This window comes from Catharus ustulatus, chromosome 2, assembly GCF_009819885.2.
Source record: "Catharus ustulatus isolate bCatUst1 chromosome 2, bCatUst1.pri.v2, whole genome shotgun sequence".
NCBI lineage: Eukaryota > Metazoa > Chordata > Aves > Passeriformes > Turdidae > Catharus > Catharus ustulatus.
In genome coordinates, this window is record NC_046222.1 from 124,509,957 (window position 1) to 124,537,446 (window position 27,490).

Genomic DNA, 27,490 nt, shown 5'->3' on the forward strand with positions numbered 1-27,490 from the left:
GGGCTCCCGCTGTTCGCGCCTCCCCCGCGCCCCCCAGCACCCCCCGGGCTCCCCTCGCCGCCGCCACCGCCCCCCGCCCTCGGCCCGCCCCGCGCCGGGCACCGCCCCCGCTTATCCACCGGCGGCTCCGAGCGGATCGGAGCCTCGTCCCTCCCGGTGCCTCCCGGTGCCTGATCCTGCCCGGTGCCTCCTGCCGGAGGAGGGGCGGGGGGAGGCGGGGGCTCCCCGCCATGGACCCCCGGCCCCTCAACGTGTCGCTGCAGGAGATGCTCTGCCGCTCTGAGAACGGCACCGGGAACGGACCCGGCACCGGCAACGGGACCAACGGCTCATTCTGCGACCTCCTCCGCAGGGGCCTCCGCGGGCCCCCGGCGCCCAGAGGTGAGAATGGGGGGGAAAGGAGCGGGATGGACCCGGGAAGGGACCCCCCGTTCGTGCCCGGCTCTGCGCTCCCCGGCACGCCGGCACCCCGCTCAGTCCCGCCGAGCCAGCCCGGTGCGCGCCGCCCTGCGCTCCGGTTCTCCCGGTCCCCGACCGGTGCCGCCCGTCCCCGCCGTGCCCCTCATCGCACCCATTATCCCGATCCCCGCGCCCCGGGCGGGAGCTCGGTGGCCCCGGCACTGCCCTGTGGTCGCGATGCGGATCTCGGCGCTGCCGGGGGGAACACGCCGGGCTGTGCCGGTGGCAGCAGCAGGGCGGGAGGGGACTCCGGCAGGGACGCCACGGACTCAGACACCGCTCACCCAGCGCTCCTGCCCCACTGCCGGGGCCGGGATCTCCAACTGGACCCTCGAGTGGGACGGCCCCGTCCCACCCCACCAGCAGAGCCAAGACCCCTCTCCCCATCCCACCCCCGGCTGGGGCCCCGGCTCTGGCTCGTCACTCTGGGCTGCGCGTCCCGGGTCCCCAGTCCCCGCGCCGCCACGAGAGCCGTGGCTCAGCACCGAGGCAGAGGCTGGGCAGGATGGGGGCACCCACCTGGAGGAGGGTCCCTCAGCCTCGCGGAATTGAGCCGAGGGGCGTGGGGTTCGCCCCAAATCTCGGCGGCTGCCACACGGGGGGAACTCATCTGATGGGTCTGCGCCGAGCCCGCGGCGCTCACGCTGGAGCCCCGGTGTCCCAGTGCTGGGCCTGTGCTGGGGTGCCTTTGGGTGTCTTCAGAGTGTGTCTGGGGGTGCCACCGGGCTACCCTCGGGGTGCCATGGGAGTCTCTGGTGGCCTCGGGAATGCTTTCAGAGTGCCTCCTGGGTGTCTCTGGGGTGCCCTCGGGATGCCTCTGGGGTGCATCCAGGGTCCCACCTCAGCGCCGGCGCCCTGCTGCCCACAGAGCTGGACGTGGCAGTGCGTGTGGTGCTGTACGTGCTGATCTTCGTGCTGAGCGTTGGGGGCAATGCGCTGGTGGTGGCCGTGCTGGCGCTGAACCGGCGGCTGCGCACCGTCACCAACTGCTTCCTGCTGTCCCTGGCACTGAGTGACCTGCTGCTGGCACTGTGCTGCATGCCCTTCACCTTGCTGCCCGGCCTCATGGGCGCCTTCATCTTCGGCGACGTCGTCTGCAAGCTCGTCGCCTACCTCATGGGTAGGGTGGGGCACGGTGGGGGCTCGTCCCTCCCTCCTGGCTGGGGTGGGGCACAGCAGGGGGGGCTCATCCCTACCTGGCTGGCCCATGGGGGACAGCGGGGAGCTTATCCCTACCTCACGGAATGGAATACAGTGGGGGGCTTCGGGAGGAGGTGGGGGCCTGCAGCCTCACGCCATGCCCACCGACACCCCCTGCCACCCGCAGGGGTCTCGGTGGCCGTGTCCACCTTCAGCCTGGTGGCCATCGCCATCGAGCGCTACAGTGCCATCTGCAACCCGCTGCAGTCCCGCGCCTGGCAGACGCGGTCCCACGCCTGCCGCGTCATCGCGGGCACCTGGGCGCTGGCGGCGCTGCTGATGCTGCCCTACGCCGTGTACAGCACCACGCGGCCGGCCGCGCCCCGCCCGCCCCCCGCGCAGTGCACCCACCACTGGCCCAGCGAGCGCGTCCGGCAGGTCTGGTGAGTCCCGGGCCGGAGGGGGAGCACGGGGGAGAGGGGATGCCGAGTGACGGGGCCACCTCTCCCAGGTACGTCCTGCTGCTCCTCGTCCTCTTCTTCATCCCAGGCGTAGTGATGACGGTGGCATACGGGCTTATCTCCCGCGAGCTCTACCGCGGCATCCGCTTCGAGCTGGACGTCAAGAGTGAGGTGGCAGGTGAGGGGATGGGGCGGGGGAGAGGGTTGGTGTGACTCCCGTGTGGGCAGTGCCCACCCCAGGAGGAGAGGCAGAGCTGAGCCCTTCCCCCTGCTCTCCACAGTGGTGTGTTCCTCAGGGAAGCCTCCCTTTCCTGGGGACATCCCTGTAGCCTTGGGGTACAGCATGGCTCCATGGTGCCATGGCCATTTCCACATCCCCTCACCTCACCCCATCCTCCTGGAGGATGCTCCCTACAGTGCCGTGGCCATGACCATGCCTCCTCACTCCACAGCCCAGCGTGGCACTGGGGGGGACCCAGCACCTGCCTGCGATGAGGGTGACGGGTGCTACCTGCAGCTCTCACGTCCGGGTGCAGCGCTGCAGCTGCGGGCGCTGGGGGCGGCTGCGCAGCAGGACAGGGCGCGCATCAACAGCTCGGGGGCCCAGCTGGCGGCCAAGCGGCGCGTGATCCGCATGCTGGTGGTCATCGTGGCCATGTTCTTCCTCTGCTGGCTGCCCATCTTCGCCGCCAACACCTGGCGTGCCTTCGCCCCACGGGCAGCCCAGCGGGCGCTCTCGGGGACCCCCATCGCCTTCATCCACCTGCTGTCCTACACCTCGGCCTGCGCCAACCCCCTCATCTACTGCTTCATGAACCGCCGCTTCCGCAAGGCCTTCGGGGCCACCTGCGCGGGCTGGGGGTGCCGCCGCACCTGCCCCCGCCGCCCACCCGAGGACGAGCCCCCCATGGCCAGCGCCTCGCTCTCCAAGTTCAGCTACACCACCGTCAGCAGCCTGGGACCCCCCTGAGCCGGGACCCCCGAGCCCTCCCACACCAGTGCCTGGGGCCCACGAGAGCTGGACCCCCACGAGCCCCCCACGGCCAACACCTATCTCTCCAAGTTCAGCTACAGCATCCTCAGCAGCCTGGGACCCCTGAGCTAAACCCTCTTACACCGTGCCTGCCCCCCATGAGCTGGACCCCCCGAGCATGACCCCCTGCCCTGCCAGCACCCCCCGTGCCCCTCTCCGGAGCACCCCCAGGCCCCCCTTGCCCACCATCCCTGCTCAATCCCAGTGCCCGAGCCCCGGCTGGCTGGGGGGACTGGGGGTGCTCCGGAGAGGGGCGGGAGGAGCCTTTGGGGCTGGCGGGTCGGAGGCTGAGGGAGGTCGGGGCACCCCCAGCCCAGCCCGCGGTCGCCCCACGCTACTCCCCGGCTACGGTCACAATAAACAGAGCCCGTGCCCACCTGCGCCGCTGCTCCCAGCGCTCCTGCCCCGCCGGCACGGAGGCTCCGCGGGGCAGCTCCGGGCGGGACGTGGGGTCGGCACCGCGCAAGGCTCGGGGGGCTGCGGGCTGGGACCCTCCGCGGCGGGAACTGCTGAGCCCGGCGGCGACGGTAGCTGGGGGGATGGGAGCCCCGGGCCCGGTGTCCCCAAACGGCGTCCCGGGGGTGTGACCGCACGCAGGGGAGGGGGATCCCAGGGGAGGGGGCGCCCAGGGAGCTCTGCCGGCTCCAGGACTCCATCTCCCATCATGCCCCGTGCACGGCTCCTCATTTGCATACGGCTCCCCGCCCCGGGTGGCCACGCCCCATTGCACTCAGCCCCGTGGCAATTGGTCACGCCCCCCGGCCACGCCCCCGCCGCTCTCGGCCATGGCGCCGGGGGCTGGGCCCTGCCCACAGCCCCGCCCTGCACCAGGCCCCGCCCCCTCAGCTGTCTCGCCCCGCCTCTCAGCTATAAATGCAAACGCTCGGCCCCGCCCCCGGCCGGCCCCGCCCCTCCCTCGGCCATGGCGGCCGGGGTTCGGGCCCCGCCGGGCCCCATGGCGCTGCCGCTGTGCCCCTCGCTGCCGCTGTGCCCGTCGCTGCCGCTGGCCCTGGCGCTGCTGGCGCTGCTGGCGCTGCCGCTGTCGGCGGTGTCGCCGCCCGGCCCCGAGGAGCAGCTGGTGGCGGAGGCGCCGCGCTGGGGCTGGCGGAATGTGTCGTGCCCGGCCTGCCGGGTGCTCTTCGGGGCGCTGGACCTGGCGCTGCAGGTGGGCACGGGGGATCGGGCAGCGCCGGGACACGGGGGGCACCGGGGGGACACCGCAACGCCGGGCGAGGCACGGGCTTGGGCGGACACCGGGACACCAGAACGGGAAGAGCGGGGAAAACAGGACTGGGACAGGAACGGGGACAGAGGGGACGGGACAGCGGGGTCAGGGCGGGGCAGGACAGAACAGGGACAAGGACAGGCCGGGCCGGTCCCTCGTGACGGGCCGGGGCAGGTCGGGGCTTGTGACAAACACGAGACCAGGTTAGGAATGGGGACAGGGACGGGCGGGGACGGGACCATCACAGGCTGGGACGGCCGAAAGGGGAACGGGGGCGGGGGCGGGGACGGGCGGGGTCACGCCGGCGGCTCCGCCCGGGGGAACGGGACGGGCTGGGACAGGGACAGGGAAAGGAGCGGGGACACGGACGGGCTGGGATGGGGCGGTGAACCCCCAGAGGACGGGGACAGGAGGGAGAAGGAAACCAGGCTGGGGAACAGAGGGGCTGGGGAACCGTGTGGGTCCCGGCCGGTGTGGGACAGTGACAGCAGCCAGGGCTCTGTCCCGGGAGCTGCTGGGCAGTGATGGCAGCTGGGGTGCCCTGCCTGTGCCGGGGCTGCTGACACGCACAGGCCAGTGACAGCAGCCGAGTTCAGTGTGTGGGGTCTGGTCTGGGCAGCGGGTGGGTGGAGGGCAGCGATGATAGCGAGGGGTGTGGGGTGCTGGGACCATCCCGAATGTCCGTCCCCTGCAGCTGGAGCCGAACGTGGCCCGCGTGGGGCGCGTGGCGTCGCGGCTGTGCCAGGAGCTGCGGCTGGCGCGGCCGCCCGTGTGTCGCCAGGCTGTCCAGCTCTTCCAGGGCGACGTGGTGGCAGCCTGGGCACGCTCCGTGCTGCGCCCGCCCGAGGCCTGCGGGCTCCTGCTGGGTCCCAGCTGTGGCCACTGGGACATCCTGGGTGCCTGGAACCTGTCCCTGCCCGCTGCCCCCAAGCCACCAGTGCGGCCCCCCACGCCGCCACCTCCCGGAGCGCCCACCGCCCGCATCCTCTTCCTCACGGACCTGCACTGGGACCGTCAGTACGTGCCGGGCAGCGCCGCCGCCTGCCCTGACCCGCTGTGCTGCCGCGGGGCCCCCCGCGAGGGGCCGGCCGTGGCGGGGTTCTGGGGCACCTACAGCAAGTGTGACCTTCCCCTGCACACCATCGATGCACTGCTGGCCCAGCTGCCCAACAGCACCAGTCACACCAGTAACAGCACCAGTAACGGCACCGGCTTCGCGGCAGCGTACTGGACCGGGGACATCCCTGCGCACGACGTGTGGCAGCAGAGCCGCGGGGACCAGCTGCGGGCACTGCGCACGGTCACGGCCCTGCTGCGCGCCCGCCTCGGGGGGCTGCGCGTCTTCCCGGCCGTGGGCAACCACGAGGCCACCCCGGTGAACGCCTTCCCGCCGCCCTACGTGCGTGGCAACCGGTCTGCCGCGTGGCTGTACGACGCCATGGCCGAGGCCTGGCAGGACTGGCTGCCCCCCGCCGCCCTGCACACCCTGCGGTGCGCACGGGGCACAGGGTTCCAGGCTGCTGAGGGCCCGGGGATGGGGAGTTTGTGGGTTGCAGGGGTAGAAGGGCACGGGGGCGGGGGTTCTAGGTTACTGGGGGCCTGGTTCTGTGGCATTTGGGGTACCAGGGCTGGGAGGCTCCAGACTGGGGGGCTCTGGGTTGTCAGGTGTTCTGGGGTAGGGGAGCGCAGTAGGGCTCAGAGCTGGGGACTCTGGGCTACTGGGGGCTCAAGACTAGCAGGACACAGAGCTGTCTCCATGCTGGAGGGGGAGGGGGGCTACCAGGCTAGCTGGGGCTGGGTGCAGGTGTCTCAGCTTCATGTGGGGGAGAGGTGCACGGAGTGGGGTCGTGGCTGCTTGGGGTACAGAGAGGGCTGTGGGGTAACGGGGGCTCCAGGCTGGGGGCTGTAGGCGGGTGGGCAGTGCAGGTGGCAGAGAGCTGGGGGTCTGTGGGATGGGTGCAGGGTCTGTGGATCAGGGGGCACAGCACTGACCCTCCTTTTCCACACAGGGCAGGCGGGTTCTACACGGCACAGGTCTGGCCTGGGCTGCGCCTTGTCTCCCTCAACATGAACTTCTGCTCCCAGGCCAACTTCTGGCTCCTCATCAATGCCACAGACCCTGCAGGGCAGCTCCAGTGGCTCATGGGGGTCCTGGCAGATGCTGAGCGTGATGGGGAGAAGGTGTGGGGGGATTCTGGGGGGATATGGGGGGTCCCAGTGGGCCCTGGGCAAGCCCCCAGCACTGGCTCCCTGCCCACAGGTGCACATCATCGGGCACATCCCCCCAGCCCACTGTCTGCGCAGCTGGAGCTGGAACTACTACCGCATCGTCAACAGGTCAGTGCCTGACCCCTGCTCAGGCCCCCACACCATGTGCCGGACCCCTGACCGTGTGCCCCACCCCACATGCCACTCTGTGCCCTGGCCTCCAAACCCCTGTGCTGGACCCCCGCCCTGCACACAGGAACCCTGTCCCTGTGCCCTTGACCCCCACTCCACAAGCCAGAGCCTGGCTCCACACCCTGAACTCACATCCTACACATGGTCCCCTGCCCTATACAACAGGCCCCTACCCCATATGCTGGACCCCTGTACCAGACCTCCACCCCACACCCTGAACCCTCGCCCTGTGTGCCATCCCATGCACCTGACCCCCACCCCACATACCAGACCCAAGGGCCAGGCTCGGGTTGGGGTTCCAGAGTGGGGCTCTGGGGGTGTGGATGCCACCCCCCCTGCCCCCACCATGCAGGTTCGAGGGCACCATTGCGGCCCAGTTCTTCGGGCACACACACGTGGACGAGTTCGAGTTGTTCTACGATGAGGAGACGCTGTCCCGTCCCGTCTCCATCGCCTTCGTCGCACCGAGCGTCACCACCTACATCAACCTCAATCCCGGTGCGCCCCAGACCCCGCCGTGTGTCCCCCCCACCCCAATCCCCGGCGCTTACCGTGCCTCCTGCCGCAGGGTACCGCGTGTACCAGGTGGCCGGTTCCTACCCCGGGAGCTCCCACGCGGTCCTGGACCACGAGACCTTCATCCTGAACCTGACGGAGGCCAACGCGGCGCCCCCGGGGACTCCCCCGCGCTGGCAGCGGCTCTACAGCGCGCGCGAGGCCTACGGGCTGCCCACGGCCTTCCCGGCTGACTGGGACCAGCTGGTGCGGCGGATGCAGGACGACGAGCAGCTCTTCCAGCTCTTCTGGTTCCACCTGAACAAGGGGCACCCGCCCCGCGAGCCCTGCGGCAGCCCCTGCAAGGCCGCCCTGCTGTGCGCCCTGCGCTCCGGCCGCGCCGGTGACCCCGCGCTCTGCCGGCCCCTGCGCCCCGCGCTGCCCTTCCCACGCATCCAGGAGCTCTGGCACCAGCGGCGGCTCTGCTGACCCGGGGGCCGGCATGAGCAGGGACATGGTCACACCAGGAGCAGTGGTCCCACGGGAAGCAGGGCAGGGACACAGTTACACAGGGAGCGGGATTGTAGTCAGCTCTCGGTCACACCAGGAGCGAGGCTGGGAGCGGGATCGGCACAGGGTCACTGGGAGTGAGGTTGGGAGTGGCACATGGTCCCCACGTCCCACCAGTTACACAATAAAGGCACAATGGACACCACCACCCTTTCTTATCCATTCCCACCAGGACTGGAGCTGGGATCAGGATCAGCACATAGTCCTCATGCTGCCATTACCCCCCATACAGGCGTGATGGACCCCACTGGCCTTTATCGTCACTGCAATTCTCAGCCACAACTTAGGCAGACCCAAATCAGCGATGCTGGGACATCACCACCCTGCCTGCTTGTCCTAATTCTCACCCACTGGGATCACAATTGGGATCAGCCCATGGTCCCTCTACTCCCATCAGGCCTCCAACAAGTTGAGGATGGACCCCAGTGCCCCTCTTCACCTGCAACATCCTAGGAAGACCCAAACCAGACACAACACCCTCATCCCTCCTCCTCCTCTTGCAGTTCCTCCCTGTGTGAGGCCAAATCCAGAGCCAAGCCGGGCTGGTGGAATGGGTTTATTAATTAATGATTTAGTACAACACAGACCCTCGTTACGCCACATGCACTGGGGACCTTGCGGGGGGCGTGACCCGCCATGGGGGCACTGGTGGGGGCAGGACCCCTGACCCAACACCCTGGGTAACTCTGTGCCCTGGAGCGTTGGGTCAGTGGTCCTGCCCCCCCACGCTGCCTCACCCAGCCGCACGCCCCCCACGCCCTTGCCCCACTCACGGGGTCTGTGCCCCTCCCCGCCGCGGTTTGAGGGTCCCCAGGAGGGTCTGCACCCCCCGGCGCACAGAGGAGCCCACCCGCCGTGCCACCGAGTCAGCCGGGGGTGCGGGCAGGCAGGAGCTGGAGGCCTGGGGCCGCGCGTCCAGGCACTTCTGGTAGCGGAGCTGTGGGGAGCAAGGGGGTCAGCGGGGGCGCGGGGAGCCCGGGGGGGCGCGGGGAGCCCGGGGGGGCGCGGGGGCGGCACTCACCACGCAGGCGGCCTGCAGTGCCTCGCTGAGCCCCGCGGCGTTGGGCTCACACCACACCATGTGGCAGCGGAAGGTGCCGGGAGCGCTGGCCATGATGAAGGCGAAGGCGCGGACGTCGCGTCCCACCCCCATGAAGGACAGGAACCGCACGCGGCACTCGCACAGCACCGCCTCTGTCTGGGGGCACGGGGGTCACTGGGGCACCCAGCGTGGGGAGGGGGCACCAGGGCCCCAACGCATGGGGTCACTAGGGCACCACAGGAGGAGAAGCAGCGGACATTGGGGTGCCCATAGCAAGGGGAAGGGGAACCAGGGTGTCATCGAGGCACCCCCAGGACGGGGACAGGGTCAGCAGGGCGCACGGGGTGTCACCAAGGTGCCTACCAGAAAGGGTGGGGGGGGTCACTGTCATACCCTGGGGTTGGGAGTGTCCAGCACAGCCCCCCAGGGTGGGAGGGGATCCCCCAAGGCCCCACAGGGATGGGGACATGATGGGGACACGATGGAAGGATCAAGAATGGGTCTCTGCAGCCCCTCTGGCACGTGATGGTCACTTAGACCCCGGGAAGGGGTCACTAGTGAGCATGGGGGTGAACACATCCCCCCAGAGTGGGAGGGGGTCACCACTCCCCCCTAGGCCAGGGTGGTGGGTGATGGAGGGCGTGGGTGGGGGGCCCAGGGCAGGGGGGTCCGAGGAGGGCACACACCTGGCGGTGAGCAATGGTGAGGGTGGCGGGGGCCACGCTGACCACCACAGGGGTGGGTGCAGGGGGCTCCCCCGAGCCAGGGGCCAGCGCTGCCTCCAGCGCCGCGTTGATCACGTCCATGCCTGGGGGGCACAGGGACACACAGCCACAGCTACTGCACCCGGGCTGGAGGAGCCCCCCGAGACACTGCCCCCTTCCCCTTGAGTCCCCCACTCACCCACTGGCTTGGCAACGGGGACACAGCCCAGGTAACACACGGGGAAGCGCTGAACCACCTCACTCTTGGGGGCTGGGAACTCCACTGTGGGGGAGGCACTGTCAGACACCCTCAGAGGCCCCCAAAGCACCCCAGAGTCCAAACATCCCCCCAGAACCCCTCCCCACCCCTCAGTGCTCACCCAGCACCCAGCCCCTCCAAGACCTCTTGGATGCTGGGCACTCCAGTGTGGGAGGGACATGGCAGGACCGCCACAGAGCCCTTCAAGACCCCCCAGAGCACCCCAACACTCCCCCAGAGCAGCCCCAGTGCTCCCAACACCCCCAATTGCACTGCCTTGCTCTTGGGGGCCGGGAGCCCTGCTTTAGTAGGGGACATAATCAGACACTCCCCAAACCTCCCTTAAAGCCACCCTCTCTTCCAACTGCCCTACCCCAGTGAGTGCAACCTCCAGACACACAAGCCCCCTCCTCTGCAGTCACCCTATCCCCTGGCAGGACTCCCCCAGCAGTCCCCCAGCCCTTCCCAGTCACTCCCAGACCCCCAGATGCCTCCAGAGCCACCCCAGTTCTCTCACAGTACCCTCCAAAGCCCCGTACCCTGCAGGGGAGGCTCTCCCAGCCGGGGGGGGTCTGTTCCCAGGCCGTTGCCTGCTGCCCGGGCACTTCGCCGCTCTGCCGTCAGCTGGGGGAGAGGGGGACACGGCCCACCCAGATGTCACACCACAGTGACCCCCAAGGAGCCCCATGGTGACCCACAGTCCCCCAGATGTCACACAAGGGGCTGTCACAGCACAGAGGAACCCTCAGGGATCCCTGGCCCCTGTGCTCTGCAGCAGGTCTGTGGGGACACTGGGGTGGGGAGGGGCTCACCCAGGAACAGGCCTGGGGGCTGGCTGGAGGGGCCTGGAGGTCTCACCTGTGTGCAGATGTGGTGCAGGCTAGGGCAAGTCCTGGCGGGTTTCTGGGGGTCTCACCTGGGCACAGATGTGGTGCAGACCAAGAAGGGGAATTTGGGGTGGGTTACCTGGGCCTGAAAAATCTTGGGGTATCTCACCAGGGCCCAGCCCTGGTGTGGCCAGGTGGAGGGGTCTTGGGGCCTTTTTGGGGGTCTCATCTAGGCAAAGTCGTGGCTCGGGCCAAGGTGGCAGTTTGGGGGAAAACCCATCAGACGGCTGGGAGGGTTTTACCTGGACACAGAACCAGTGCTGGCCAGAGCCGGGGTTCTGGGCAAGGTTTGGGGGAATCTCACTTGGGCACAGACATGGTGCAGGCCACGGGGGCAGTTTGAGGGGGTCCTGGGGAGGTCTGGGGGGTCTCACCTGGGCACAGACCCGGTGCAGCCCGGCAGCGATGGCGCTGGCTGGGCCCTCGCAGCGGAACACGTGGCACTTCAGCACCTGCGTCAAGGGGTCCCGGGCCACGTATGCAAAGTCCCTAGGGGGGACAAGGGGGGTACACTCAGGACCACCCCGGTCCCCTCCCCACCCAGTCCGAGCTGGGACTAGGGGCATTGGGGTCAGGAGGAAGGTTTGGGCCATACCTCTCCCTGTGTCCCCGGCAGCAAAGTGGGACAAAATGGTGTTAGGGTGTTCTGGGGTGGGACAGAACCCCCTCCTCCCCAGCCGCAGGACCCACCTCACACCCCCACACCCCATAGGGGAAGGTCTGATCCTGCCCCACACCTGTCTCTTCTGGGGCAGCTCACTATTGGACCCCATCTGCACGTGGGACCTGCCTGCCCCGTGCACGTGAACCCCACACCTCACCCATGTGGGGACCCCAGCCCCATGGCCCCCTCACATCCAATGCCCCCATGCCCAGCCCCACATACATGGGATTCCAGAGCCTCGGAATCCAGACCCTCCTCCATGCCCCAAGGGGTCCCACACACCCAGATCCCCCCATGCCTGCACCCCATGTACTCAGGATGCCCAGCCCCACACGTACCGAGTGCCTGCACACACCAGAACCCCACACCCTCCACACCAGACCCCCGTGCCATCTCCAGCTCCACACACGTGGGCATCCCTGTGCCCCCCAGCCCCACACGTGCCCCCCACCTGCTACCGTGCCGCCCCACGCCCCACACGCGGATGCCGCCCACGGGCTGCGCGTGCAGCAGTGTCCGGTCCTGGGGGTCCACGAGCTTCAGCGTGCGGTCCTCGAGCAGCAGCAGCGCCCGTGCCTGGGGGCCACGGCACCGTCAGGAGGATACATCGCCCCCCCAGGTGCCGGGGGGGCAGTGGAGAGGGTGTGGGATGGATGTGGGAGGGCACAGGGGGGTCTGGGGTCGCTCACCTCCCCCCAGGTGCCGGGGGGGCCATCACGAGGCCCTGAGAGCTGCCGGATGCAGGCGCTGACAGCGCTGCTGCTGCGGCCAGGACCCAGCTCCTCCTCCCGCAGCTGCACCCAGCCCAGAGAGCGCACAGGGAGACCCTGGGGGCAAGGGAGAGCATGTGTGGGGCCGGGTGTGTGGGACAGGGGCTTGGGGAGGGGGCAGTGGAGAAGGGAGTGACGTGGGGCAGGAAAGGCATGGAGCATGAGGTGGGGTGGTGTGGGGCAGGCACTGTGGGGCAGATATGGTGATGGGCAAGGGGGCAGGAGGATGGTGAGGGGCAGCCTCAGCTCCCCAACAGTAACCCGAGCCCTCACCACCCCAATCTGTACAGCCCGAGGCCCCTCCCATGCAGGTGACACCCTGGGGCGTCCCTGGGTTGGGTGCCTGAGCCCCTCAGGAGAGGGGAAGGGGCCCTGTGGGCTGGCAGGGTCAGGAGAGACTGGCCCTACCTTGGAGACCAGCGCATCCTCCTCGCCCAGGGCCACGCTGTGAGGGGAAGGGTGGGGGTCAGCGACTTCACCCTGAGACCCTGGGGCCTCCCCACCCCGAACCCCTGTCCCTGAGAGCCCTCTGGGATCCCCCACATCCCACACCGGGTTCACTGCACCCTGAGTACCTTGGACTTTCCCCCCAAACCCCTGCCTTGAGATCCTGGGACTCTCCCAAACCTCCATCCCAAGACCTCCTTTCCCTGCCCCACACCTGGGTCCCTGCCCCCCTCAGCCCCCACTTCCCACCAGACACTCTCTGTCCATTCTGTTGTTCGTCACCCAGGGTCCCACATCCCAACAAGGCCCAGGCACAGCCCCACCCATGCTCCACATTTTCCATGTGTGCCCTCAGTCCCTGTGCCCCACCGCACCCCTCTCCTGGTGATCCTGGGCCTGGTGACAGCATCTCCAGGTCTGACACTCCTGGCTCCTCATCTTCCTCTTCCTCCTCCTCCTCCTCCTCCTCAGCTGTGGGGTCCTAGGGGCAAGGGGGCTCTGTGGGGCTGGGGGGGGACTGACCCCCACCCTTTCCCATCCACTACCCCCTCTCACCTTCCACAAGTCCCCATCATTGAAGGTCTCAGCCGGGGCAAAGCTCGTCCAGGAGAGCTGCAGTGGGCTGGGTCAGGGTGCTCCATAGGGCAGCGCCACAGCAGCCCCCCAGTCACCCCACGGCTCCCCCAGTCACCCCACAGCACACTATGGGAGTCCCATGGTAACCCCAAGAGCAACCCACGCCCCATACCATGGGTGCCCTCCATCCCCCAGAACCACCCCACCATCATCCCCCCATCACCCCACACCTTGCAGTCACCCCTGTGTCCCCACACTGGCTGCACAGCCACCCCCCAGTGCAAGCCCAGCCCCCTGACTCCCGACTCACGGTGGGCCCCTCGGTGGGGGTGCTGCCATCAGAAGGGGTCTCATGGGGCCCACCGGGGGGCTCCCACTGAGTGGTGCCAGTGGGGACATGCCAGTAGTAGGTGCCTGAGGTGTCCTGCACCCGCAGCCACCCGGGGGGCAGGTCCCCGTGTGCTCCTGCGCCACACGGCCACAGCGACTCTGCGGGGCATGAAGGGGTCAGCGGGGTCAGACCAACCCCACACACAGCCCCATGTGCCCAGGGATATAGGGATGCCCCAGGAGGACTCCACAGGGACAAGGGAGCAAAGCGGGGGCATGGAACTAACAGGGGCTGGGGACACAGAACAGTGCCCAGGGGACCAAGGGGACACCAGGGATGGCACCCAGGGCGCCTGGGAGTGCAGCACGGCACAGAGCCAGGAGCTAAGGGAGATATGGAGCTGACAGGAGCACAGGGGCATGGTGGCAAGGTGCAGGTGGGGGCAGCCATTGGGCTCTGTGGGGCACTTGTGGGGCAGCCAGAGATTGTCAGAAGCGTCCATGGGCCAGCTGTGGGACAGCGAGAGGTCACCACGGGGCTCCACAGGGCAGCCATAAGTCACTGGGGCTCCAGGGGTCAGTGCCCACCTGGCTCATCGGGGGAGCTGCCGGGGCTGCCCTGGCTCAGCGTGGCCCAGCTCGAGTCCTCGTCGCTGCCGGGGCCGGGCCCCCCGAAGAGGTGGCTGGCGCTGCGCCCCGGGGGCTCCCGCAGGCCCCGCTCCGTGCCCAGAGCCGGCGGAGAGACCCCGGCCCCGTCCTCCTCCTCCTCGTCCTCCTCCTCATCTTCATCATCCTCCTCCTCCTCCGAGGCGCCGATCAGCAGGGCCCGCGGGTCCCCGGCGGCGTTCCGGGCATTGCGGGCCTGCACCTCCGGCTCGAGCGCTCCGGGGGACTCCCCGTGCGCCCCGGGGGAGCGGCCCGGGCCCGGGCCCGGCTCGAGCTCGTTGCGGTTCTGGTCCTGCCCGGCCTTGGCCCACCCGGCGCCGGGCAGCTCCTCGGCCGGGGCCCCCCCGGGCCCGGTGCGGGGGTCGGGGGGCGCTCCCAGCCCCAGGCTCAGCCCCGGGCACCGGTTGTCGTTGGCCAGGTCGCTGCGCTTGCTCAGGGCCCCCGACATGGTGCGAGGACGCGGGGACGGGCGGGACCCCCGGCCCGGCCCGGCCGCAGCTGGGGTGGGGAGGGCAGGGGGGTCCTACAGCCCCCGGGGCGCCTCCGCGTCCATCGGGCCTGCGGGGAGCGGGATAGCACCGGGGATAGCTCCACGGCCCCGGGTCCTCCCAAGGACTCGGCATCCCCTCGCAGCCCTCTCACCGGGCAGCGTCCCCCAGCACCGGCACCCCCTCACGCCTCCCCCGGGACGCGGGGACCCCCCCAGCACCAGCATCCCCCTCGGCCCCGGCATCCCGCACTGCCCCCGCCGCATCGCCCCGCGTCCCCCGCAGTCCCCGCAACGACCGCAACCCCCGAGGTCACCCCGCGACTCTCCCGGCCCGGCGCCCCCCCGCATCCGCCGCACGGCCCTGCCAGGGGAGATCCCACCGGGACCCCGCGCCCACGGTCCTCTCCCGCTCCCCCCGGCCCGGGCCTCCGGGGTCTCCACGGGCCTCAGCCCCCCCTCGCCCCCCCATCCCTGCCCGCAGCGCGGCGGGGCCGGCCCGTGTCCCCCCCGTTCCCTGCCCCCATTGCCGGTACCTGCGGCGGCGGCTCCGCTGCCGGGGGTCGCGGGGGGAGGGTGGGGGGCTCGGGCCGCGTCACTTCCGCTTCCGGCCGGCGGGGACAGCGCCGCCTCCGGCACCGGGCACCGGAGCTCTCCGGACCCTCCCCGGGCGCACCACCGGAGCCCCCCGAGCACCCGCCGGGACCAGAGCTCCAGGCCTTGCCGGTGGCGGGTAGCTCGATCCCGCTCAGGGTGGCAGGGGGACCTGGGCGGAATGGGGAACCTTCCCCGCGGTGACACTCCCGGGCCCGGTGACCCCGACACTGCCCGTGCCCGCCGCACCGTTCCGGCTGCTCCGGGCGGGCAGCGGGATCCCCGGTGCCCCCCGTGCCACGGAGCAGTTCAATCCAGTTGAGCCTCTCGTTAGCCCTGGCGGCATCGCCCGAGGCACCGGCACCGGCAGGTTCCACCGTGCTGCCCCCACACCGGCACCGGGACAGGCCCAGGGGCGGCACCGGGACTCCGTGCGGCTGCGGTGCCCCCGGAACGCCCTGAACCCTGGGCTGGACCGCGAGGGTCTCGAGGCTCCCAGCTCTTGCCAACCCCAGCGGGGCAGGACCGGAGGGCCAGGCGGGCGCAGCGATGGTGACACAGACGGTGTGCGGGGTCCCTGCACCCCGTGCGGACCCGTCTGACCCTGTACAGGATCACAGTCACTGTGTCTGATAACCTCCGAGGCTGAGCCAAACCTGTGACTGACTCGCACTTTGTCACTCAGCCCAGAGTGCCACTGCCACATCCAGTTGTTCCTTGGACACCTCCAGGGATGGGAACTCCAAACCTTCCTGGGCAGTCCCTTCCAGTACATGGCAGCCCTTTCCATGAAGAAATTCTCCTGATGTCCAACATGAACCTCTCCAAGCACAGCTTGCAGCTGTTTTCTCTTGTCCTCTAAATTGTTTCCTGGGAAGGTCCCCCCTGAGCCTCCTTTTCTCCAGGCTGAGCCCCTTTTCCAGCTCCCTCAGCCCCTCCTGGGGCTCCAGCCCCTTCCCAGCTCCGTTCCCTGCCCTGGACACTCAGTGTCTCTTGCAGTCTTGCAGTGCCAGCACAGTGGGACAATCCCTGCCCTGGGGCTGTGCCCATACTGGGGCTGTGCCCATACTGGGGCTGGGACAGTCCAGATGCCATCAGCCTCCTGCCCACCTGGACACACCTGGGCCCGTGTCCAGCCACTGTCACTAACAATCCCAGATTCTTTCCCACTTTTCCAGCCCCTGTCCCAGCCCAGAGTGTTGCAGGGGGTTTTGGTGACTGGAGCAGAAGACCCAGAACTCGCCCTTACTGACCATCCCGCTGTTGGCCTTTGCCCATTGTCCAGCCTGTCCAGATCCCTCTGCACAGCCCTCCTGCCCTCTGCAGGTCCCTGTCCCGACTGTCCCCGTCCCATGAACTCACTGAGGACACACTCGATCGCTCCCTCCAGGTCATGGGTAACTGCTGGACAGCACCAAGCCCCGAGGAGCCCCAGCAGTGCCTGTCTCCCTGGATGTGGCCCCATTCCCACCCCGCCCTGGGCCTGGCCTTCAGCCAGGTGTTCCCAACAAGGAGCACCTGTTCCAGCCAGGCTGCAGGTGCTCCATGAGATGCCAGGGAGGCAGAGATGGGGCCAAAGGCTTTGCTGAGCTTCAGGCAGGCACACCCTGGCCACCAGAATCACCCTGTCCCAGCAGGAGACCAAGTGGGTGAGGCAGGACCTGCCTTTCCCAACCCCAAGGTGGATCTGATCCCCTGCTAGTCCTGCCCGTGCTGACACTCACAGGTTATCTGTGCCAGGGCCTTCCCAGCATCAGGAGCAGGAACAGGCATGGACTTCCCTGGATCCTCCCTCCAGCCCTGCTTGGGAATAGGGTCACTGCTTGGGAATAGGGTCACTGGCCACCTCTGGGGCCTGGGAACCCCTGGGGCTGGTGGGGAATGATGAGTAGAGTGAGCTCTGCTGCCCTCCAGGATCCCCCACGGATGGCCAGAGCTGCTGTGTGACCCCTCCACAGCCCCTGCAGTATCCCCAGGGATCCACTGGCCCCAGGGACCTGCAGGGTCTGAGCGGGTCAGCAGGTCACTGACCACTTCCTACTCCCAGTGCAGACCAGTTTGACCCAGTACAAGTACAGACCAGTCCAACCCAGACCCTGCTGCCAGCACAGACTAGTCTGACCCAATACGGATGAGTCTGTCCCCACGCCCAGTCCAGACCAGACCAGTCCAGCCTTGTTCCCACTCCCAGTCTGTCCCTGTCCCTGCAGATGGGCAGTGCTGGCAGAACGCCCAGGCCAGGCAGGCGCCCATGGTGCCACTGAGCTCCAGGCACCGTTCCTGTCCCTGCTTGGCCTGGCACCGTCTGGGGGTGTCCAGCACAGCCGGGAGGGCCCACAGGACACGGGGGTCTGTAGGGCAGGGCGTGTGAAGGACAGGCAGGGCTACAGGGCAGCACAGGGCCAGGGTACTTCAGAATACTTTATTTTGTACATACAGTTTTGTCAGCGTGCGGCAGCTGCCCCACAACCCCCGGAGCCCCCCAGAGCTGTGGAGCAGCAGTGCAGCGGGGCAGCAGGCACACAGTTACCCCACAGCTGGGGAGGGGGGCTCGGGAGGTGGGGGGCAGCCCTCAACAGGCATGAGGCTCTGGACTGGCCACCCCACAGTCCCCCCAAGCCCTTCCAGCAGCTCCCCCTGCCCCTCACACCCCCCACACCTTGGGGACCCTGTCAGCTGGGGCAGTGGGATGCTGGCCCTGCCATAGGGCAGGGTGAGGGGTCAGACCATGACCCCCAGGCAGCCCCCACCCCACAGGACCCATCATCACCCCCCAGGCCCGGCTGCCCCCTGGGATAAAGTGCACATGAAGCCAGGATGGCGCTTGGGGGGCAAGCGAGGCCACGGGGCAGCCGTCACTCCCCGCGCCCCGCTGCAGCTGCAGGCTCCACCCCGCCCGCAGCCATGCCCGTGGCGTCCTGCCCGTCACTGCAGGTAGCGATAGGCCTTGAAGCAGTGGTTGCCCGAGTCAGCCACGACAACGTGGCCATCGGAGGTGAGCGCCAGCCCCTGTGGCCCGTACAGCGGGTCAGCCGCTGTGTTGATGTAGGACAGGAACGAGCCCGCACTGTCGAACACCTGCAGGAGGTGCACACAGCTGTGCCCAGCGGCCCCACGGCCCAGGGACACCCGGCCCTGATGGCCCCCGGACCTGCAGGATGCACTCCCTTGGGGGCAGGTCAAGATTCCCCCTAGGTCTATTCCAGTTAACCTCAGACCCTTCTCAGTTGCTCCCAGGTGACCCCAGACCCCTTCTCAGTCCATCCCAGTGCAAAACTCTTCCCAGTTCCTCCCAGTTGTCCCCAGGCCCCCACGGACCATTCCCAGTTGACCTGATACACTTCTTCGTTGCTCCCAGTTGACCCTAGACCCTTCCCAGCTGACTCCACACCCTGCACAGACTCTTCCCAACTGACCTAGGATCCTTTCCAGATGCTCTAACTTAAGCCCAGCTGCTTCCTGGTTCCCTGCAGGTGCCCCACAGCGCCTCACAGCAGGGCAGGGCAGGGCAGGGCAGGGCAGGGATGGGATGGGATGGGATGGGATGGGATGGGATGGGATGGGGAGGAGACAGTGCTGTGCCTCCCTGGGCTGCACTGTGTGCAGGTACAGGTGTGCAAGTGTCTGTGCAGGTGGAGGGGTTTAGGTGCACACAGAGGTGTTTAGGTGCATGCACAGGTGTCTGTGCAGGTGTCTGTGCAGGTGCAGGGGTCACACACAGGTATTTAGGTGCATGTACAGGTGTCCATGCAGGTGCAGGGGTTTAGGCACACACACAGGTGTGCAGGCACACACAGAGGTGTCTGTGCAGGTGCAGGGGTCACACATAGGTGTTTAGGTGCATGCACAGGTCTGTGCAGGTGCAGGGGTTTAGGCACACACACAGGTGTGCAGGCACATGCACAGCTGTCTGTGCAGGCACAGGTTGGTACCTGGATGCGGCTGTTGCCCCAGTCAGCCACGATGATGTTGCCATTGCTGTCCACAGCCACCCCTGTGGGTGCGTTGAACTGCCCGTTGCCCTCCCCATGCGACCCAAACTTGAACAGGAACTCGCCCTCAGCGTTGTACACCTGGTGGGCAGGGGAGGACAACACACACAGGGGAGTCATGGGGGTCACTGCAGCCCCTCCAGCCTTGAGAGCACTGGGGGGATCTCAGCACCTGCCTCTGGCTGCGCTCACCTTCACAGAGTGGTTGTGGAAGTCGGTCACCACAATCTCATTCTTGTTGTTGACAGCCACAAAATGGGGTCCTGGAGAGACAAAGGGGGGTCAGCCTGAATGGGGCACAGGGAACTCATCCCCAAGACTGGGGGGCTCAGTCCCAGGACTGGGGGGGCTCAGCCCTGAGGGGAAGGGCACAGTTCAGCCCTGGCCCCATGGCAGGAGCAGGATGGACCCCGAGCCTTGAGGCATTGACAGAGTTCAAAAGCCCCCAGGATGGAGCCACTGCCAGAACCTGAGCCCAGAACTGAATCCAGAACCCAGAACTGAATCCAGAACCCAGTCCCACAACCTGTATCCAGAACCAAACCCAGTGTCCCAGTCTAGGACACAGAGCTCAGAACCCAGACCCAAACCCAGAACTGAGCTCAGAACCTGGAACCACATCCCAGCCTGGGAACCAGAACCAAACCCTGAACTCGGAGCCTGGGATCTTAGCCCTGAGAAACAGAACCTGGAACTGGATCACCAGCCCAGAACCTGATGCTGGACCCAGAACCAGATCCTGGCCCCCTGTCCAGCCCCAAAACTCAAACCAGAGCTCAGAACAAGTCTTCAGCCCAGAACCTGAACCCACGGCCCAGAACTGGATCCAGAAAGCCAGTCCAGAACTGGAGCCTGGACCTGTCCAGCAGCCTCAGGCCATTCTTACAGGTCCCAGTGCCACCAGCCACCCCACCAATGTGGGGCACAGTCCTGCCTGCCCTGGTCCCTGGGGAGCCCAGGGCCTCCCAGCTGGGGGTTCCAGGGATACCTGCAAACTGGCGCTCAGCAGTGCCACGGGAGCCAAAACGTGCCACCAGCTTCCCGTTGGGCTGGAAGATGAAGACGCAGCAAGCCTTGTTGTCCACCACGATGATGTGCCCATTGCGGTCCACGGCGACGCCCTTGGGGCCCATCAGCCGCCCCGCACCCAGCTTTGTCTGGGGGGACAGAGAGTCAAGGTGGGAGTGCCATGGGCCCCCCATCCCGCAGCTCCCCCCTCAGACCCCTGCTTTCCCTCACCTTGAACTTGCCCTCAGGTGAGAACACACTGACCCAACGGTTGTCGTAGTCGGCCACGATGATGTCACCATTGGTGTCCACTGAGACCCCCGTGGGGCGCTGGAGCTGCCCTGGGGAACGCCCCCGCACCCCAAAACGCAGCCGGAACTGCCCCTCATTACTGAACACCTGTGAGGGCAGCAGGGTCAGGGGAATCGAGGGCAACACCCCAACCCCTCGAAACGCAGCCAGAACTGCCCCTCCTTGGAGAACAGCTGGGGCCCAGGAAGGAGCAGGGGGAGTCGGGGGGATCCTAGGACAGGTCAGGGATGCCGGGAGGGGACCATAGGTGCACATATTGGTTACTGCTGATGGGGTCAGTGGGGTCATGGGGATCCCATGGGGGTCCCAGGGGTCCATACCTGCATGCACTGGCTGTTGTTGTCAGGGTCAGTGGGGATCAACAAGAGTCAGTGGGGGTCTTGGGGGGGGTTTGGAGGTCCCAAGGGTGTCCATACCTGCACGCACTGGTTGTTGCTGTCGGCCACGACGATGCGGCCGGCGCTGGATGTGGAGATCCCCTGCAGGTTTGTGAACTCGCCCTTCTCCCGGCCACGGCTGCCTGCAGGCACCAGTCAGGGGGGCACATGGGGCCCCAGGAGACCATTCACCTTCCTGGTAAACCCCTGCCACCTCCTGGGGCCCTCCACCACCACCCCAGGGAGCCATGAGGAGCCCAGGCAGACACCACCATCCTGGGGAGTCCCTATGGCTGTGGGGAGCCCTAAGGAGCCCTCCATCATCCCAAGACACCCCTACTGCCCCAGGATCCCCCTGGCCCCCTGCTCACCCACACGAAAGATGAGCTCGTCCTCAATGGGGTTCTCCTTGCGCTTGGCGCTGCCGTACATGCTGGCGGGGCGGCGCAGGGCCTTCTGCCGCACGTGCCCCCCACCCGGGGACTTGACGCGGCGCTTGGCCTCCTCGGGGGACGGGGGGACGTCGCTGGGGCGCAGGGCACGCGCGCGGAAGGGGGAGCCGCGCACGGGCTGCCCGTAGAGCAGGATGGACAGCACAAAGTCACCCTCGGTGCGCGGCGTGTACACCAGCTCGTAGGTGCCGTTGCGGTTGTCCTGCACCTCGGCCTCGGCCGCGGCGCCGTCGGGGCCCGTCACGGCGAAGCGCAGGCGGGCGCCGCCACTGCGCACCAGCGCGCCGTCCTTGTCCTTGGTGGTGACGCTGAGCGAGCAGGGCTGCCCCACCACGGCCTGGCGCAGCCCCTCGCCCGTGGCCACCGTGGTGTGCGCCGTGGCGCTGGTGGTCAGCAGTGCGCCCAGGTTCTGGATGGAGCGGCGCAGCCCCTCGGGCTCGGCGTGGAACTCCAGCTGCGCGTTCTCGTGTGGGTGCTCAGGGAAGGGCCGTGCCGCCAGCTCCCGCAGCCGCTCGCCCATCTGCTTCTGCACCAACAGCACCTCCGTGGCCGAGCCGTGGTGCAGCGCCTGCTCTGTGAACGCGCAGCTGCTCAGGATGCTCTCCTGGCCCTGCCGCAGCACCTCCAGCTGTGCCTCCAGCACCTGTGGGACCAGAACATCACCTGTGGCACCAGCTGGGACCCCTGTACCAGCACCCACACTTGAACCACATCCTGGCCCTGCCGCTGCACCTCCAGCTGTGCCTCCGTGCTTCTTGTGGCAATGGCACATCATGGGGGTCACTGTGGGACCCTCACACCCAGCACCCCCACCACTGCTCCACCTGCACCCCAGCCATGGCCACAACCCCAGCCCTGGTACTGCACTGGGACCCCAACTGTTGCACCAGCAGGGCCACTGGCACTGGGGTATGGCTGGGGCACCCACACACCCTCCCAGGAAGGGCTGGTGAAGGGCACAGAGCCACAGGTGTGTTACCTGCTGTTTGGCAGCACAGGTGGCCTCCAGGTCGCGCAGCAGCACCTCCCGCCGCTGCCGCAGCGCCGCCTCCAGCTCCTCGAAGCTGCTTCCAATCTCTGCCTCCGCCTCAGCCCGGCGTTGCCCCAGCTGCCGGCTGATCTCGGCCACCAGCCCCACAGCCGCCGCCAGCTGGGGGAGCCTGGCGAGACACAGGGATCCCCTGAACTCCCAAACTCCCACCAACCCCACCTGAAGCCCCCCACAGCAGCCTCATCCAGCTGTGGTATCCTGCAGGAGGAGGACATGGGGACTCCCTGAACCCTCAAACCCCACAGTACCCACGATGCCCTCAGCCACCCCTCTGCCAGTACCGTGTAAGGGCAGCATCAAGCCGGCACGGCAACCAGTGGGACCCTCTGACCCCGTACCTGGCGCGCACAGCGTCGAGCTGGTGCTGCAGGGCTGCCTTGTGCTGCTCCAGCACATCACGAAGCGGCACAGTGCGGTGGTCCCGGTGCTCCCGCCGCTCCCCCTCCGTGCACTCCCGGCACATGGCTGTCTCACAGGGCTCGCAGTAGAACTCCATCACCTGCCACACCTGCACTCACCTGCTGCCCTGCAGCCCAGCCCACAGGTCCCTGCAGCCCACCCCAAACCACCTTCTGAGCCCACACAGCCTCCTCCAGACTCCCTGGAGCACTGCAGCCTCCCCAGACCCCCTCCGGGCCCTTTCTCCAAGGCCTGCAGCCCACCTGAACCCCTTGACCCTCACACCCATCCAGGTGCTAACAGCCTCCTTAGCCTTCCCCACACCCCAGCCCTGCTAAAGCCTTTCCAGCTCCTGCAGATCCCCAGCCCCCCTGAGTCACATCAGCCCTCCCAGACACCCTGAGCCACTCCCAAACACCCTGAGCCCCCCGGAGCCCTCCCAGCCCCTCCCCAGCCCTCGGCCCCCACCTTTCCCTCGTGGTTCGGGCAGCAGAGCGGCTGCCCGGTGGCGGCGCCCAGGGGGGGCAGGGGTGCAGGGGGGGCCCCGCGGGGGTCAGGGTCCCGCTGCAGCACCTCCATCAGGTTGGTGATGAAGAAGTTGTTGGGCAGCGCCGGGACCCCCCGCTCGGGCAGGATCGAGGTCTGGCGGCACACGGGGCACGACAGGGACAGGCTCTGGGCCGGAATGTAGTTCTGCAGACACCTGGGGTCACAGGGGTCACGGGGGTCACTGGGGTCAGGGGTCACATGGACGTGACAAGGACAGACTTTGGGCCAGGACATGAAGGGGCAGGGACAGGAATGGGGGCTGTGGGGGCACGGGGGTATGCAGGCACAGATATAGGGACAACACGGGAATGGGTGAGGGAAGGGAGGGGGGGACGGGAGCCACTGGGCATGGGGGATGTAGGATGTCAGTGGGGGCAGCACAGAGGGATGAAGGGACAGACAGATGGACAGGGACACAGGGAAATGGACAGGCAGATTTATGGGGGGACAGAAGAGGGAACATGACACCTAGGTGCCGGGGCAGGTAGAGTCGGATGGACAGATGAACACAGGGGTCAGTGTGCAGGACAAGGGTACACAGGCCTGGGGACAGATGGATGGACAGTGGGGCTGCCCATAGTGACAGTGGGACAGGGGCAGCAGGACAGACAGACAGGGTGGTGAGGAACACAGGGAGAGGGGGCAGCGAGATAGACAGGAGGGTCGGAGTATAGGCAGAGAGCAGGGGGAGAAAGGGACAGACAGACATGGGGCTGTACGCTGGAATATTGGGGTGTGAGAGCAGGGTGGGAGAGACAGATAAACAAGGGGACAGATGGACAAGGTGGCAGGGCTGCACAGTGTCACACTGGGGTACAGGAGGGGGACAGACGAACAGACAGATGGGGGAGCTGCGCAGTGTCACACTAGGATGGGAGACACAGATGGACAGACAGACAGGAGGGCTATGTGGTGTCACACCAGGTGGGGGAGCAGCAGAGGAGCAGGCAGTCAGACAGATGGACAGGATGGACACGGGGCAGCAGTGCCAGTGCCCCTGGGGAGAGGGATGGACGGAAGGACGGATGGAGAGGGGGGCTGGAGCAGGGCCAGAGGGCTCTGGGAGCACAGAGAGAGGGGCCATCAGCAACAAGACCATCCCACTTGGGGACCCCAGCCACAGCACCCCCAGCACCCACACACAGGGGGCTCAGGGGCTGTGCAGACCTTGCAGAGCAGTGGGCTGTGGGGGGCTCTGGGGTCCAGCACCGCCGTGGGCTGTGGAATGTAGGAGGGTCCCACTTCTGGGGGCACAGGGAAGCTCAACCCCATCTCTCACTGGGGAGGGCAGGGAGTGCAGGGTGGCCTGGCTCACCATGAGTGGGGGCTCAGGGGGGCTGTGCTCACACTGCAGGTTTGGGGGGGTGCAGGAGGGGTGCAGTGGGCACACTGGGGGTGCAGCCGGTAGTGGTGTGGTGTAGGCTCAGGGACACAGGGGGATGCAGCAAGGCAGAGGGGGGCTAGGTGCACTGGGGGGCAGAGGGGATGGATTCTGGAAGGGGCAGAGGGGTCTGGGGGTGCAGGGGTGCAGTCAGGACATGAGGGGTGCAGGGGCCCAGGGCACAGTGGGGATGTGCTGGGGATGGATGCTGGTGGGGTGCAGAGGGCACGGGAGGGATGCAGGGGTGCTCAGAGGCAGGGTGGGGATGGACAGTGGGTGCCAGGGCACAGAGGGCATACCAGGGCTGTAGTGCAGTGGAGGAAGTGTAGTGAGGGGTCCCACCTCTCACAGAAGATGTTCAGGCAGAGATTGGGTTCAGGGGGTGCGGGGGGGCTCAGGAGGGGTTCAGGGGGTCCCATCTCTCATAGACAGCATGCAGGCAGGGATGGGGTTTGGGAGGATGCAGGGGGGCTCAGGGTGGGTTCGGGAGGCACTACCTCTCGCAGAAGGTGTGCAGGCAGGGCAACACCTTGGGGTTGCAGTAGCGGTCGAGGCAGATGCTGCAGATCAGGAACTGCTGGTCAATCTGCCGCACCACCGGGCTGGCGGGCTCATGGCGGGCCATGGTGGCTCCTCAGCCTGGGAGGCACACCACAGTGAGGGGCAGGCACCCTGCAGCACCCATGGGGCTCCACGGCAGCCCACAGCCTCCCCCAGCCCCAACCCACGGCACCACACAACCCCCACCCACCCCACAGGCTCGTGGTGGGTCATGGCAGACCCTCAGCCTGAGAATGGGGGGAATTTAAACGTGTGGGAGGAACTGCGTGGCACCCTGCAGCCCACCACTGAACCCACACAGCCCCCAGTCCCCTACCCACCGCACAGACTCACAGCCGGCCATGCAGGACACTCACCCTGTGGCAGGAGGGCTCAGCACCCTGAGGCGCCCACAGCCCTGACCCACGGCACCCACAGCACCCACCCCAAGGCGTCCCACAGCCCCTGGCCCCACAGACACCTTGTGGGGCACACACGGGCACTCCTCCTGGCCCCCACCATGCCCATGACCCCCGGGCAGCCAAAGCCAGCTCCACACGACCCCCCAGCCTCACACACCGCCGTGCCCCACAGCACCACCAACCCTCCTCCTGCCCCTCGGCCCCCCCCGTCCCGCAGCCCCTCTCCTCGTGCCCACGGCAGCCGCCCCCCATCGGCGGTAACCAATCCCCCACCCCACACGGCACCCACAGCACCCATCCTCCTGCCCCAGGGGCACACCCCAACCCCAGCACCCTCCTCCGGAGCCCCCCGGCACGCACCCAGCCCCCCGTCCCACGGGACACTCGCGGCCCCCCGTCCCTTGGTCCCCGTGCCCCACAGACCCCTCCCCACCGCCACTGCCCCGCGCCCCACAGCCCCCGACCCCCGTCACCCTCCGTCCCTCGCCCCGGCCCCGCTCACGGCGCTGCGGCGGCTCCGCGCTCCAGGCCCCGGCCCCGCCCCGGCCGCCATTGTGCGGCACCGCCCCCCCCGCGGCACCGGGACATGGCGGGGGCCGGGGGGGCCCCGCAGCCCGCGGCTGCCCCGGGGGTCCCGACCCCAGGGATCGCTCCGCACACGCCCTTCACACACCCCGCGCCCCGCAGCCCTCCCGCGGCCTCCCGCGCTCCGCCGCCGCCCCCGCGCCGGCCCCCGCGGCACCCCCGGGCCGCACTCACCCCCCCCGCAGCCCCCTCCTCGCTGCCGCCCGCGCCGCGGGACCCCACGGCGCATCCTCGGCCCCGGCCCGAGATGCGACAGGGAGGCGGCCGGGCCGGGCGGCACCAAGCGCGCTCCGGAGGGGGAGGTGAACCATGCCACCGCCTCCCCGGTTCACGGAGCCCGCCCCCGAGGCCTCCCCGCGCGGGGGTGCCGAGGCGTCGCTGCAGGACGCGGTGCCGCCCGCGATGGGGGGCTCGCGGGGAGGGCCCCGTGGGGAACGGGGTGAAGTGAGCCCTCAGGTCCCCCCCAACAACAGCAGTGGTCTCGCCTGGGCTGTGGCTCTGCAGCTGGGGGGGGCTCCGCGCATCCAGGGGTACCCGGCTGTTGCCACGGCAACCACATCCCGACCCCGAATTTGGGGGGGGGCTGACCCGAAATCGGAGGGGGAAATGGGACCGGGAAATGTGGGCATACAGTGGTGGGTGGGGGCATGGCGGGGCGGGTGGTTACCAAGCAGAGGGTATAAATTGGGAAGCAGAAGGAGTATAAAAGGGGGATAAAGGGCGAATAAAGGGAAGGTCAAGGCGAACAGGTTGATATAATGGGGGCGAGGAGGGTGTGCTGGCAAACAGAGCGGTAAAATAGGGGTTATAGAGGGGTGGCATAAAGAAGGTACAGGCAGGGTCCAAAGGAGCTTACAAAGGGGGGCCGGAGTAAAACCAGAGCGCAGCAGGCCGGTCCCAGCCCCTCTGTTCAAAGGGAGCCCACACTTCTTGCCCCCTGCCATCTGCCACAGCTCCTCCTCCACGCGGGACCCCCTTCACGACCATCACCCGTTCAGCTGGTACCCCTCAGGGCAGGGCAGGCCCTCCCGTTCCGGAGGTGGCACGAAGCCCCGCTGCTGCAGCTTCCCGGGGAGCTCAGCAGGCTCCTGCTGCCGCCTTCGGGTGAGGCCCTCAAGGACAGGGCATTCTGGCAGAGCTGGAGCTCGAGAGGTGCACAGGGTGCCCCTGTCCCCAGCCAGGTCCCTGCAGGAGTGGGCCATGGGGGGAATGA

General features: G+C 67.9%; 4 protein-coding genes across 8 annotated transcripts; 2 read left to right on the top strand and 2 right to left on the bottom strand.

Moving 5' to 3' along the window:
* The first annotated feature begins 108 nt into the window (after window positions 1-108).
* CCKBR (cholecystokinin B receptor) lies at window positions 109-3,474 on the top strand. Its single transcript, XM_033052498.1, has 5 exons — window positions 109-381; window positions 1,328-1,579; window positions 1,787-2,042; window positions 2,111-2,238; window positions 2,513-3,474. The coding sequence occupies exons 1-5, from the start codon at window positions 231-233 to the stop codon at window positions 3,028-3,030; spliced, it is 1,305 nt and encodes a 434-aa protein (XP_032908389.1). The 5' UTR covers window positions 109-230; the 3' UTR covers window positions 3,031-3,474.
* A 540-nt stretch (window positions 3,475-4,014) lies between these two features.
* Window positions 4,015-7,928, top strand: SMPD1 (sphingomyelin phosphodiesterase 1). Its single transcript, XM_033052596.2, has 6 exons — window positions 4,015-4,258; window positions 5,013-5,809; window positions 6,328-6,499; window positions 6,579-6,655; window positions 7,071-7,216; window positions 7,287-7,928. The coding sequence occupies exons 1-6, from the start codon at window positions 4,016-4,018 to the stop codon at window positions 7,700-7,702; spliced, it is 1,851 nt and encodes a 616-aa protein (XP_032908487.1). The 5' UTR covers window position 4,015; the 3' UTR covers window positions 7,703-7,928.
* Window positions 7,929-8,326: 398 nt separating this feature from the next.
* APBB1 (amyloid beta precursor protein binding family B member 1) lies at window positions 8,327-14,704 on the bottom strand. Of its 3 annotated transcripts, XM_033052593.2 has the most exons (14): window positions 14,051-14,703; window positions 13,443-13,621; window positions 13,112-13,168; window positions 12,931-13,037; window positions 12,518-12,554; window positions 12,029-12,166; window positions 11,791-11,915; window positions 11,271-11,276; window positions 11,050-11,164; window positions 10,328-10,412; window positions 9,729-9,812; window positions 9,512-9,633; window positions 8,805-8,981; window positions 8,327-8,720 (listed from the first exon to the last, which is right to left on the bottom strand). In XM_033052593.2, exons 1-14 carry the CDS (start codon window positions 14,574-14,576, stop codon window positions 8,553-8,555), a joined length of 1,926 nt encoding a protein of 641 aa, XP_032908484.1. In that variant the 5' UTR covers window positions 14,577-14,703; the 3' UTR covers window positions 8,327-8,552. The 3 variants fall into 3 exon arrangements, with proteins under 3 accessions (XP_032908484.1, XP_032908486.1, XP_032908485.1); XM_033052595.2 differs by lacking the exon at window positions 13,112-13,168 and having other exon boundaries at window positions 14,051-14,704; XM_033052594.2 differs by lacking the exon at window positions 11,271-11,276 and having other exon boundaries at window positions 14,051-14,704.
* Window positions 14,705-17,612: 2,908 nt separating this feature from the next.
* On the bottom strand, window positions 17,613-26,544 carry TRIM3 (tripartite motif containing 3). 3 transcript variants are annotated; one of them, XM_033052819.2, is made up of 12 exons: window positions 26,452-26,543; window positions 25,228-25,369; window positions 23,269-23,503; window positions 22,740-22,900; window positions 22,330-22,510; window positions 21,270-21,993; window positions 20,938-21,041; window positions 20,441-20,608; window positions 20,190-20,358; window positions 19,394-19,464; window positions 19,142-19,282; window positions 17,613-18,287 (listed from the first exon to the last, which is right to left on the bottom strand). In XM_033052819.2, exons 2-12 carry the CDS (start codon window positions 25,353-25,355, stop codon window positions 18,135-18,137), a joined length of 2,235 nt encoding a protein of 744 aa, XP_032908710.1. In that variant the 5' UTR covers window positions 25,356-25,369; window positions 26,452-26,543; the 3' UTR covers window positions 17,613-18,134. The 3 variants fall into 3 exon arrangements, with proteins under 3 accessions (XP_032908710.1, XP_032908711.1, XP_032908712.1); XM_033052820.2 differs by lacking the exon at window positions 26,452-26,543 and adding an exon at window positions 26,195-26,226; XM_033052821.1 differs by lacking the exon at window positions 17,613-18,287 and adding an exon at window positions 18,906-18,985 and having other exon boundaries at window positions 19,084-19,282; window positions 26,452-26,544.
* Between the last annotated feature and the right edge of the window lie 946 nt (window positions 26,545-27,490).

What these genes read in the sequence shown, in the direction of transcription:
- CCKBR (XM_033052498.1), top strand. Translation starts at nt 231, where the DNA reads ATGGACCCCCGGCCCCTCAACGTGTCGCTGCAGGAGATGCTCTGCCGC. An exon ending in CGGGCCCCCGGCGCCCAGAG is followed by an intron (nt 382 to 1,327) that starts GTGAGAATGGGG and finishes TGCTGCCCACAG; the next exon opens with AGCTGGACGTGGCAGTGCGT. An exon ending in CGTCAAGAGTGAGGTGGCAG is followed by an intron (nt 2,239 to 2,512) that starts GTGAGGGGATGG and finishes CTCACTCCACAG; the next exon opens with CCCAGCGTGGCACTGGGGGG.
- APBB1 (XM_033052593.2), bottom strand. Translation starts at nt 14,576, where the DNA reads ATGTCGGGGGCCCTGAGCAAGCGCAGCGACCTGGCCAACGACAACCGG. An exon ending in CCCCGTTGCCAAGCCAGTGG is followed by an intron (nt 9,634 to 9,728) that starts GTGAGTGGGGGA and finishes TGTGCCCCCCAG; the next exon opens with GCATGGACGTGATCAACGCG. An exon ending in CACTGCAGGCCGCCTGCGTG is followed by an intron (nt 8,721 to 8,804) that starts GTGAGTGCCGCC and finishes TGCTCCCCACAG; the next exon opens with CTCCGCTACCAGAAGTGCCT.
- TRIM3 (XM_033052819.2), bottom strand. Translation starts at nt 25,355, where the DNA reads ATGGCCCGCCATGAGCCCGCCAGCCCGGTGGTGCGGCAGATTGACCAG. An exon ending in CTGCACACCTTCTGCGAGAG is followed by an intron (nt 23,504 to 25,227) that starts GTAGTGCCTCCC and finishes CTGTGACCCCAG; the next exon opens with GTGTCTGCAGAACTACATTC. An exon ending in TGCTGAGCGCCAGTTTGCAG is followed by an intron (nt 19,465 to 20,189) that starts GTATCCCTGGAA and finishes TTGTCTCTCCAG; the next exon opens with GACCCCATTTTGTGGCTGTC.
- SMPD1 (XM_033052596.2), top strand. Translation starts at nt 4,016, where the DNA reads ATGGCGGCCGGGGTTCGGGCCCCGCCGGGCCCCATGGCGCTGCCGCTG. An exon ending in CGCTGGACCTGGCGCTGCAG is followed by an intron (nt 4,259 to 5,012) that starts GTGGGCACGGGG and finishes CGTCCCCTGCAG; the next exon opens with CTGGAGCCGAACGTGGCCCG. An exon ending in TACTACCGCATCGTCAACAG is followed by an intron (nt 6,656 to 7,070) that starts GTCAGTGCCTGA and finishes CCCACCATGCAG; the next exon opens with GTTCGAGGGCACCATTGCGG.